Source organism: Anguilla rostrata, chromosome 3 (assembly GCF_018555375.3).
Source record: "Anguilla rostrata isolate EN2019 chromosome 3, ASM1855537v3, whole genome shotgun sequence".
NCBI lineage: Eukaryota > Metazoa > Chordata > Actinopteri > Anguilliformes > Anguillidae > Anguilla > Anguilla rostrata.
The window spans coordinates 56,762,089-56,774,125 of NC_057935.1; the positions used below are offsets into that span (position 1 = coordinate 56,762,089).

At 39.8% G+C, this 12,037-nt stretch overlaps 1 protein-coding gene and 1 non-coding gene across 4 annotated transcripts; both read right to left on the reverse strand.

The window, feature by feature from the left end:
- Positions 1–5,198: 5,198 nt before the first annotated feature.
- trnal-aag (transfer RNA leucine (anticodon AAG)) lies at positions 5,199–5,280 on the reverse strand. The gene has a single exon. It is a non-coding gene; the product is annotated as a tRNA-Leu (tRNA).
- Positions 5,281–5,814: 534 nt separating this feature from the next.
- her8a (hairy-related 8a) lies at positions 5,815–12,025 on the reverse strand. 3 transcript variants are annotated; one of them, XM_064328518.1, is made up of 4 exons: positions 9,409–12,025; positions 8,334–8,429; positions 7,556–7,634; positions 5,815–7,371 (listed from the first exon to the last, which is right to left on the reverse strand). In XM_064328518.1, exons 1-4 carry the CDS (start codon positions 9,469–9,471, stop codon positions 6,845–6,847), a joined length of 765 nt encoding a protein of 254 aa, XP_064184588.1. In that variant the 5' UTR covers positions 9,472–12,025; the 3' UTR covers positions 5,815–6,844. The 3 variants fall into 3 exon arrangements, with proteins under 3 accessions (XP_064184588.1, XP_064184587.1, XP_064184586.1); XM_064328517.1 differs by having other exon boundaries at positions 5,815–7,374; XM_064328516.1 differs by having other exon boundaries at positions 7,535–7,634.
- Between the last annotated feature and the right edge of the window lie 12 nt (positions 12,026–12,037).

The following is a 12,037-nucleotide window of genomic DNA, read 5'->3' on the forward strand; positions in this document are numbered from 1 at the left end:
AATGACCATGAAAGTCGTAGAGAGTCTGGAATCACGAGCCCGCACGAGGAGAAAAATGCAGGCAGTCTCTGTAGATGACCATAGCGCTCAAGGATTGGGATGGTTTCAGTTTAAGCACACAATTGGCGAGATTAAGGGTAAACCCGTTCACAGGATACAATACAAATATATTAATGCATACAGTGAGATGAAGGCATGTCAAATTGTGACATTATTTGTCCAACAGTATCTGAGTGGTCTATTCTTTCCTCTCCTTGTGCTACTTGGGTTCTTTAGCGGTATTCTGCTTGTGGACACTTCAGCTTCCTTCAGTAACAGAGAATCACACCTGCTATTGAAGCTATTTTTCAGTGTGCTCCTCGGTGGGACATTTTTAATTGACAAGAGTGTGATTTAGAATTTTAAATATATACAGTCAGGTCCATAAATATTTCGACATTGACAAAGTTATTGTTATTTTAGCTGTCTACCACAGCATATTGGAGTTGAAATTAAATAATGAATATGATCTCAAAGTGTAGACCTTCAGCTTTAATTTGAAGGTATTTACATCCAAATCGGGTGAACGGTGTACAGCACTTTTTATATGTGGTCCCCCCTTTTTAAGGGACCAAAGGTAATTGGACAATGGGCTGCTCAGCTGTTCCATGGTCAGGTGTGTGGTATTCCCTCATTATTTCATTTACAAGTAAGCAGATTAAAGGTCTTGATTTCAAGTGTGGCATTTGCATTTGGAATCTGTTGCTGTTGTTCAAAGAGCTGTCACTGTCGGTGAAGAAAGCCATCATTAGGCTGAAAAAAACCCATCAAAGAGATAGCAAAAACATTAGGTGTGGCCAAATAAACTATTTGTTACATTCTTAAAAAAGAAAGAACGCACTGGTGAGCTCAGGAACACCAAAAGGTCCGGAAGACCACGGAAAACAACTGTGGTGGATGACAGACCAATACTTTCCCTGGTGAAGAAAAACCCCTTCACAACAGTTGGCCAGATCAAGAACACCCTCCAGGAGGTAGGCATATCTGTGTCAAAGTCAACAATCAAGAGAAGACTTCACCAGAGTAAATACAGAGGGTTTACCACAAGATGTAAACTATTGGTAAGCCTCAAAAACAGGAAGACCAGATTTGAGTTTGCCAAAAAACATCTTTAAAAGGCTGTACAGTTATGGAACAATATCCTATGGCCAGATGAGACAAAGGTCAAAGGTATGGAGAAGGGAAGGAACTGCTCATTATCCAAAGCATACCACCTCATCTGTGAAGCATGGTGGAGGTAGTGTTATGGTGTGGGCATGTATGGCTGCCACTGGAACTGGTTCCCTTGTATTTATTGATGATGTGACTGCTGACAATAGCAGCAGGATGAATTCTGAAGCGTATAGGTATTATCTGCTCAGATTCAGCCAAATGCTTCAAAACTCATTGGATGGCACTTCACAGTACAGATGGACAATGACCCAAAGCACACTGCAACAGCAACCCAATACTTTTTTAAGTCAAAGAAGTGGAATGTTCTGCAATGGTCAAGTCAATCACCTGACCTGAATCCAATTGAGCATGCATTTCACTTGCTGAAGGCAAAACTCCCAAAGAACAAGCAGGAACGGAAGTATACAGCTGCAGTAGAGGCCTGGCAGAGCATCACCAGGAAAGAAACCCACCATCTGGTGATGTCTATGGGTTCAAGCCTTCGGGCAGTCATTGACTGCAAAGGATTTGGAACCAAGTATTAAAAATGACAATTTAATTTATGATTATGTTCGTTTGTCCAATTACTTTTGAGCCCCTAAAACTGGGGGGGGGGGGGGGGCTATGTATAAAATGGTTGTAATTTCTACATTGTTCATATAATATTTTTGACAAAACCCTTAAATTAAAGCTGAAAGTCTACACTTAAATCACATCTTGATTGTTTCATTTCAAATCCATTCTGGTGGTGTACTGAGCCAAAATTATGAAAATTCTGTCACTATCCAAACACTTAAGGACCTGACTTTTTTATTTGAGAAAGTAATTTTGAACATGCATGGCTCCCCATGAACTCCAGGTTCTCCTCCATCCCCCATTTTTGTTAATCTTCGAGGAAGGGTTTTCACAACGCAGATTGCTACATCCTGATAAAATATGCATATACGATTTAGGTTGCATATTTTAAAGATGGTTCTTTATTAATGCAGTGTATTAGTTCTGTTGTCAAGCTAGTTTCTCGGTTGTATGGGTGCTAGTTAAAACAGAATGTTGAAAATACATATTTTGACATGGGAAACAATTTTTAGGTATTTCCAGTCCCTTTTCTGAACAACTTACGCTGTCACTATATTCGTTGTTATATAATGAGACAGGTACAACCCTGCTGATTGAAACCCATCCCACCTGGTTGATGTCACTGCCTAGTATGCGCTGTCAAACAGGGTTTTAACAATCAGGATGTAAAAAAACCTTCTTACTCTTGTCCAGTGAATTATATAACCAATCTGGCGCCATTATAATGATATATACAAGGAAAGCACAGTGATATGGAATTGAAACTTGAACGTGCCAACTGTTGGATGAGTGTCCTACCAGGTGATATAGAATTTGCCATAGTGTCACCCATAGAAGGAGGATTACGGTCAACAGGGTGTCACCCACCTATTCATGCATTAGGGATACCTTTCGTCAGTAGCTAATTAAAACATCCACTCAAATGTCATCCAGAATGTAATGCAACGGTTAAAATGTGGTTATCTGCTAACCACATTTTATATAAGGAAGTAAAACAGTAAATTCAATGGCAATATATGGCTATACTGGTGTGTGTGTATGTGTGTGTGTGCAAAGTGTAGCAAAGAGCTGGGAGTAACAGAGGTATATCATATTACCGCAGGGCCTCCTAAACCAGATGGCAATATTTCAAATGTGCAGCTCATTCAACTCCTGTTTTTGTTTCCCCTGTCTTCTGTTCCCACTGTTTTTACATTCCCTCACTCTCGCACTGCCTCTAGATTAGTCACACTGCTTTGCCCTTCACTCTTCTCTCTTCATCTACTCAATCTTCTCAATGTTCTCTTTAATAATCTATTTTATTGCCTGCTTTTCTCCCTTTAAATTAACAGTTAAATGCAAACGTATTGGGATAGTGACATAATATTTGTTGGTTTGGCTCTGTACTCCAGGAATCCATTCCAGAAAAATTCCAGACTTCAGTGAGCCAGGTGCAGCATATACAGATTTATTTGTTCCACAACAGCAGATTCCAAATGAGGTGATCAAGATCAATCAAGCTTAGATAGGTTAAGCCCAAACGATGCACATCCATGGCAAACTTAAAAAGGCATTTCCAGTCAGACACAAAAAAAATGATTAAACATGGATTTGGAGTCCAATAAATCCTGCACTCATTTTTTCACAGCTGTTGAACAAGAGACGATCAATTCCTCAGCAGCAGCAAGGAAAAGGGAGCTGGCCTGGAAAATAAGTTGTGAAATTGAATTAATGTATAAGGTTCTCCTACTGTGCGGTCACTATCATGTTTCCTGAATAAAGTATTCAGGCTGTTAATTTTTTTATTATGCTTAAATAAGTTGGATGTAAGTAATCTATAGTTTGCCTTGCATACTGTATATTCAGCGATGCCACCAGGGATTTTGGGCCCCATGAAAGATCTTACATTGGGCCCCAGCACCCCAGGCCACCTGAGAAAATCTTACATTGGGCCCCTGTCAGTCAGGGCCTTTGGACTCATTCTAACTTCCGTTTAGAATAAAAAATGAAGATCGAACTGGAGATCATTCGCTTAAAATTTAAAATGAGGAAATCTGAGCTTGAGATAGCATTTATGAGCATTGTGCATGAAATATGCAGAGCAAGACTGCTCAGGAAACTCTTGCTGCAGTCAACCCCTTGTTGGCATCAACAACCACGCGTTCTCGTTTTCAACTCATTTCCTTTTGTCATTAGAATGCGGTTATAAGAAGAACATGTTATTTCAATCATGTAGATTAGATGTTTTCAATAAGCACTTTATGATAGTGCTTTGGAAATTAAAAGTCAAATGGACTTGTAAATGTTAAAATTGGCAGATACGGTGCGTACGAAAATAAAAATGCAAACGGGACTGCTTGAATTTAAATTACTGGGTTGGTCGGATTTAATTCAATTTAGCCTGTCAGGAGGCAGTATTTTTTTCAGAGCGTACGTTAACATAGTAACTGACATGGGCTTTCTCTGATTCTCGTATCTGGAACTGATCGTCCAGAATTTCCATTACATTACAGGCATTTGGCAGACGCTCTTATCCAAAGCGACGTACGACAAAGTGTATAACGATAACCAAATGGATGGTAAATGGACTGCATTTATATAGCTCAATAAAATGCAATTGATGCCTCTCATTCGGCCAGAGCAGTTCGGGGTTAGGTGTCTTGCTCAAGGAGACTTCGACACGCCCAGGGGGGGGGTTTGAACAAACAACCCTCCGACTGCGAGATAATCGGTCTTACCTCCTGAGCTATGTCGCCCCAACCAGGAACAATGTCGAGAACCCTAGAGAGAAGTACCATTCCAAGTGCAGGGAACAACCGCATAGTTCACCTTAGTTTAACTTTCCTAAATTTCGTTAATAGCTTTATAGCTAACTTGCCAATCCCGCTTATAAAATAAGGCCTTGAAAACATGCAGGAAACATCACTGGTAGCATTTCAAGACTGAATAATTAATTAATTTGTGCAAGTGCGACATCTATGGGCTATTTGCATACATATGTATCCATAGACTAGTATCCCAGCACACACACAACGTTGTGACAACGTTGTGGCAAAGTGGTAATAGTGTTGGTGCCAACGCAACTTTGTGACAACATTGTCACGAGGTTGGAATAATAATATTGGTGCCGACATGACACTATGACACCTTTGGGCAAACTTATCACTGTGGATTCCTTTCACTAGCAGACACTTTTGAGTGAGAATTCTACATGCCATGCGTGCGCTCTCCACGTGGGCTCCAGTACCATGTATGTTGAGGCTTACGTTTATCTACGGTGTTCTAGACTTTTATCTGTAAGAACATTGCTAGATTACAAAATTTACAACGTCTGCAGGATGACGTTGCAATGCGTATTCCTTTCGCAGCATATTTAGTTTTGACACTAATGGTTTACTCGTAAACCAAAGTATCCACACGTATTACACTAATATAGCCCAATAATGTTAATTTGGCAGCGGTGGGATTCGAACCCACGCCCCCGAAGAGACTGGAGCCTTAATCCAGCGCCTTAGACCGCTCGGCCACGCTACCTGCTGGTCAACTACACTCAGATTGAATTAAGAACGCAAAATATTTTGTTTCAATTCGATTACTGCATGGAAGGTGAAATGTTTGTTATTCACAGTATAAAATATCATACTCCTAGCATACCACTGGGTTTCAATGCACTAATGAATTCCTCCTACCGGAAGACGTTTCAGAGCTTCACTGGAAAACAGTCATCAAGGTTCTGAAACAGTGCGTTGCATTCAACTAAAGCGCCCTCTAGCAGGTTTAACCGAAAAGGAATTCAAAACACTGCCGCCTGTGCTTTCATACAAACAGCAAACGCTACGAACCGTCCATCTCTCAACGACCAGTACACAAAATTGTAAATGTATAGATTTTTTTCATATAAGACAATAAATATATAAAGTCGTCTTCTCCAGTGAAAGTCGTAACTTCTGACAAAAACAGACTGCAGAATTTAAGCCTGATTAAGTGTCAGACTATTTATATATTTAAATCATGATCATAAAAATGGATCACATTTACAATTCAGAAAAATCATGATTGCGATGTGGCTGCGCTGTCAGATAATGATTGTTTTATTTATTTATTTATTTATTTATTTATTCATTCATTTATTTTTCTGACATTCATACATAGTTTCAAAGTATCTCACAAGCAATTTCATAATAATTGTCAAGTCAATCACAATGCCAAACCATACACCCAAATCTACTACCGCCATGAAATATTCAACATTGGCTGCTCCAGTATGAGGTACCAGCTAAACTTCTGTTTCTGTAATATAAATGGCAGAGGTTTTTTCAACTTCTTTTTCTTGGGAGAATATTACCACTCTTCTACTTATGCCATAGTGTGTGACCCCCCTAAGTGGATAGTCACTTCTGTAAATTAGATATAATCAGTTAAGCTACTGATGTCACTTTTTCAATCACAAAATTGTCTAAAGTTAACTGGTACCTTACTACCTAAGTTGTGCATTACTTTGACAATAGTAGGTATCCATGTTCATACATGAATTATTGCAATTTGTTTGACTTGTTTGTCTTCTAGGTGTCACAAATTAATCCACTATCAAAATTCCTCAAGACACTTGGTATTTTCCTCTAAACCCTCTTCAATTTAACTGGAAAATATATATAAATGCAAAAAAGAAAATGTAATTTGTAAGAATTACTTCATTAGAAGCAAAAAAAAAAAAAAACACACACACACACACAAATGCAGTATACCAAGAACTGGTCTCCATAGGGAGCTACATTGTTGAAACAACTAGTTCTGACCCCATAAATTAAGGCTTGAATGTTTTGAGGTTAAGGATGTTCTGCAAACCATATCACTGAAAATAAGATGCAATTTATGGAAGATAGTCCATTTCTTTTTAAGGTCACTTAGAACTGGAGTCCATTACATTACATTCACTTTGAGGCACTTAGCCCTGGTCTCCCATGCACTAATTACCAAAAATAAACATACGTTTTATCAAAAAAGGATGAATCCACCCTAGTTAAAACGTGCTAGACCTTAGTCTTTCTGGATGAAAGACTACGGTCTAGCGGATTTTTTTTCTTTTCCAATGGCCTTTTTACCATGGCCTCCACATGGAGGGATCTCCTCCTGGGATTAATAGGGGTAAGACAGGAAGAAGTAGGCCTGAGTGGAGGATGGGGGAGTGAGAGTTAGGGGTGGAGGGTGGCATAACTTCCCTGCCACCACCACTACCCTCTGTTGCCTCGTGGGACCTGGGGGAGAGCTGGGGGCTAGCTGGAGATGGGGACGGGGGTGGGGGTGGTGAAGGAGAAGTTTGGGGGTTCAGGGGGTTGGGCTGGAAAGCTGCTAAGGGGAGTGACAGTGGGCAATGAGTTGCAGAGGCTGGGAGGGGGCTGCAGTTGCCCATGCTACCAATAATGTCATTGTTGCTGGTGTTAGAAGTGCTGACGGTCTTTGCACTGATGTGAGGGAGAGACTTGAGCAGGTGGTTGAGCAGGCGTGCACCCAAGGTCTTGTCCATGCTAGGGCAGTTAAGCAAAAGATTGTGCACCTCATGCATGCACTGGATATAACCACGGCTGTAACGCTGGTGAGATTCCAGCCCCAAGCTGCACCCTGGACCTGCTGTAGAGAAGCACACATGAATGAGTACTGCAACAGGGCACTGTGCATAGTTCAAATGGTAATATCCTAACAGCTAAACTGGTTTGCCATTTTTCAAAGCTTTCGATTATTCCTTAACCACCAATACATTCTCAAAGGCTTTGTAGGGTTTGGTAATCACAGCTGTTTGAAACCTGGATACCTGGCCCTTGACCCCTTTGCAGACCTTCCATGTGCTGTACTGTGATCTCCAGGACATCTGCCTTCTCCAGCTTTGATTGCTAAGAGATGCAAAGACACAGAAAATCATTTAATTTGTGAGAAATTACCCAGAACTGACATCAGAACTTTCATTCTGCACTGAATCTTGTTTGATTGCAATTTTTGAAGGAAAAGTATCCAGAATTATATGGTTATAAAATATTTTGTTTTTATGTATCCTATAGTACTATATTGATCTCTGATCTGTGTTGCTTTTTAAACAAGTGGAGTTTCTGATTGTCTTGACTTAAGAGCCACAATATGTAATATAGGGATGTTATAGCTGCTTTGTGGCCATGACAGGGTTAAAATTCATTTTACTACTTCATTCATATACACTGATTTGGGTAATGTCATCATGTCATAAGATTTAAACATAATGACAAAACACTTCATGCAGGCATATGGTAATGAAATACAAATGCATATCAATAGCTTCTATCTGGTCCTATCACTGCTATTCACACAAGATGAATTGTAAATTGACACTTTGTCAACATTTCCAAGAAGCACTTAGCATATTAATTCAATACATAGTGAAAATTTGTATTTGTCAACAGTGGCATCAATGCTGAAAATTTAACTAAAGTTTATAGGCAATGAAAAAGTTTGCAATAAGTGCTCTTTGGCCTAGTCTGCATGAGATGTACTCAGCAGCCTCCATTTAAGAGTATTCTGTATTCAGCCTTTTCTGACTCAGTGTTGTGCTCCACACATACATCAAGATTATAGGCATCCACCATGATACCCTTCAGCTGCTCCAGGCTGCAGTTGATTCGCTCCCGGCGCCTCTTTTCAATCAAGGGCTTCCGCAGCTGGATAATGGTAGGGGGAAAAAAGTGGACAGAGGGATGTCGTAAGAGATTAAGCATATTCTTTTGAATTTATGGGTCAAACTAATTATAATAAACACTGTACATTTGTGATCAAGCTAAATATTCATTACAATTCTATCTGCATCGGTAGTCAAAGACTACAGTTACGCCCTGGTTTCCAAGAATACAGCTCCATGTTTGATGCAATACTTAATACTGACATAGTGGCTTGAATTGCATGACTGAAATAAAGGTACTTGACTAATGTTATCATTTTGTTACAAATGATCCAATGTAATTGAGAAGTGAGCACTGGAATATGCTCTCTATGAACATTTGTATTTTTGCATTGAGGCAGCAATGTTTAGCCTGCATGGTCCATGGCAACAGAACTGCTTGAGCGCTTAATTTCAAGCTCGGTGAATTCATCAGACATTTATTAAACGCGTTTGTTATGAGATTTGGCGCCTGGGAACTAAAACCACATTATAGGGACTGTTGCTCTTTTGACGACAACATAGGTCTATAGTAATTTAGTGGATAAAATAGTCCTTACGTGAATCACTAAATATTGGCAGGGCAAAACGTACGCCGACCTAACCGCAGAGATAGACACATAAGCCTATTTGGATCGTATCAGTTTACATTTGCTTAACAAACACCTGATGAGACTTGTTGGCAGGATTGCTTAAGCGACTCTAATTGTGATTTCATAATTGATTTTAGCCATTTATGCCTAGTGCTAGTTACGGTTATGCTGCAAGCTGAAACACAGTATGTTGTGATCCATTGTGCGGAATTGTGTGTTTACACTGCTATTACAAATTAGTGCATCGCCCTGCGTTTATAGGTCAAAGGAAATCTATTGAAAATAAACTCCCTTTAATGAGAAAACGCACTAGCATGAACTGCAAACAGGTCATTCGAATGCGAAGTGGTGACTTCACTAGACTCAGGAGTTGAAGGTAGTTTTGCCTACCTTCCTCTCTTCCTTCGCGTTGAAATTCCTTTCTGAAAGACTACCCATACTGGATGCTGTCATTCCAAAATGTAGGTGATTTTGATCACCTAAGTGTTCCCTTTGTGTCCTACAGTGTTCCTTGACACGTTATGCGCCTTTCACTGAAGGCTGTTGTGTTTGATGTCCTGGATCGATCTGAGATGGAAAAAGTAAAATATATATGGGGAACAGCGGTCTATATGTATGCGCACTGAATCCGCCTCCCTATTACAATTTGCATAACAATATATGGGTGCTTTCTGCCCCGCACTTTCCCACAGCCCGGAGGGACGTGTTTGTCTTCATGTCCCGTTGTCAAGCCATGGATGAATGGAAGTAGGATAGAGTAACGCGCATGTGGTTTAACCGAGGAGCAAAACTGGCGAGTAGCTACTGACCGCTACTGAAATTTGCAAGGATTAACAGAATCCGACCTGTGCGGCCTGTCTTCAATTCATTGATTTCATCATGTTAAAGGAATTTTAAAGGCAGCCATAAAGAAAGACAGTTCTGCCATGTGCCACCGATTACAAAAATAGGTTCGCTAAAATCTCAAGAAATCACATTCTTCTGATTACATAAACATTGAAAAGGCGTTTATGGGGCCTATGTCCTTATCTTCAGTTTTGCATCTACAACGTTGGATTGATAATTTTTACAACCCACTGTACTGTGTATGCGCAATAAGTAGCCTATTCCATGGTTTCATAGTGCTGTATATATCCCGTTTTAATTTAATGTTGCAAAAAAAGTAGGCCTAGCAATACATGACATAGCCTATTTGGTTGCATGAGAAAATTCCAGATTACCGTTGGATAAATAGTAACAAGTGATACGATTTTAAAATGTATAACAAGTCCATCGTAAAATACAGTGACTGGCTACTGATAGACGTGGCCTACGCCTAACCACCGAGTTATCCGGCCTATAGGCTGTATATAGGCAATGTAGATGTTTTAAAAACAATTCCTTATATTTTGGATTTAATAGTTTACCGTATTCTTTATTCATTATACGTGCCGCGTAGCCTTTAATCTCTAGTTAGTGAATATTTTCAGACTGAAAAGCAAAATCGACAAAATAGGCTAACTGACAACAGAAATTGATTGATGTATTGCGTCGATAGGACAAAATGGTAGTCAAACTATATCCTAGTAAGTAGACATAAAAAGTGGCTAGATTTATGAAGAACTTCTTTAAAATTGTACACCCCCTACAGGTTCTACCATGGTTAAGAATAAACTGAAGGGGAATAATCGCACAATAGTAAATAGCGCTCAGCCTTTTCAATTTGAAACGCAACAGGGGAATCTCTCCCGCATTGTTTTTTCCTTTCCCACCCTTTTTCCTCCTCGCGCCCACCCCCTTCCTCGTTTCTTTATTGTTTACGCCATTGTCCTCGAGACGGACACACTCCAATGAAGCGCGCAAAGATCTTTTTTGCTCCTTGTCCGGCTGTAATGACCCTCAGTCCAAGGAATACCCAGGGTGCTAAAGATTTAATGGCTATCTTAAGCACTTAAATCCGAATTAGATTTTTTTTAAACACGAAATGGGAGTTGGGAGGAGTCGTGGCGGAAGGATGACGCCAAAGTTGCAGACCTTTATTTTCTTTTGTTCCGAATAACAAATCCCAATGAATTTATTGAGCCTACAAGGATTGAAACCGGATCCATATTGACAGTTGGTGGCACAATTTGCTTTAGGCTACTTACATCAATGCCTGTCCTGTTTACTATTTCTCATCTTTAGATATTGCTATTAGCTATTATCGGTTACATGCCAGAAAGTTCTTCAAAAACCCACTAAAATTGCAAATCTATAATTACACGTACAAATGTTTACCCTGATGCACACTAGCAGTAGTTAGGACGATAACGTACAATTTAAGCAGAGACCATAGAGCGTACACAGGACACGGGGCACCCGATGTAATGTCGCCCCCTGCTGATATATAAATGACTTTCGTTTAAAAAGCAAGTTTCCCCATTGGGCTCCATTCATTTTTGACAGCAAAAATAAAATACTTCCACTCAAATATTGATGTTAACTCCGTGCATTATATTAGGAAGAAAAATCACTTATTATTTTTTTCGTAGTTAAAATATATTTTCCCTCAAGAGAGACAAAGATATTAATTTTTAATGTATTATTTGTTTTAGCCTGTCTGCGCGATCCTCGTTGTACACGTGATTTAGGCATGTGGCCAAGGACACAACTGAGCATGTCTGTTGATCGAAAAAATTGTATTTCCTGGTTCTGATGTACACCCGATATGTACTCCCTAGTTTCTATTGGCGTCGCTGTTTCTACATATTATAGACTCGTAAGAGTTAGCTGAAGGCGTGATCATGCCTAGTTAAATATGCATGTCCACGCAGCCCCGGAAGTGCGGCCAACCAGGAAGTCATTTTTTTGGTTTTGTGATGGCTGCCTTTTTAAAACTGTGATATCAGAGCCACATTTTAATGGGAATATATACAAATAGTAGCTTTCAATGAAGTGTGTGAGTGAATGTAGTGTTGTTTCAGTAATCTGTTTCTGTAAGGAGTGAGGCACTCTCTTCCACTCTTAAAGCCATCAGTGGTTCAGTTAGACAGCTCTGCCC

Excerpts from the sequence above, each read along its gene's own strand:
- her8a (XM_064328516.1), bottom strand. The coding sequence starts at position 9,471 with ATGACAGCATCCAGTATGGGTAGTCTTTCAGAAAGGAATTTCAACGCG. Across the intron at positions 8,430-9,408 it reads ACGCGAAGGAAGAGAGGAAG|CTGCGGAAGCCCTTGATTGA; the intron begins GTAGGCAAAACT and ends ACCATTATCCAG. Across the intron at positions 7,372-7,534 it reads TATCCAGGTTTCAAACAGCT|GTCCAGGGTGCAGCTTGGGG; the intron begins GTGATTACCAAA and ends TCTCTACAGCAG.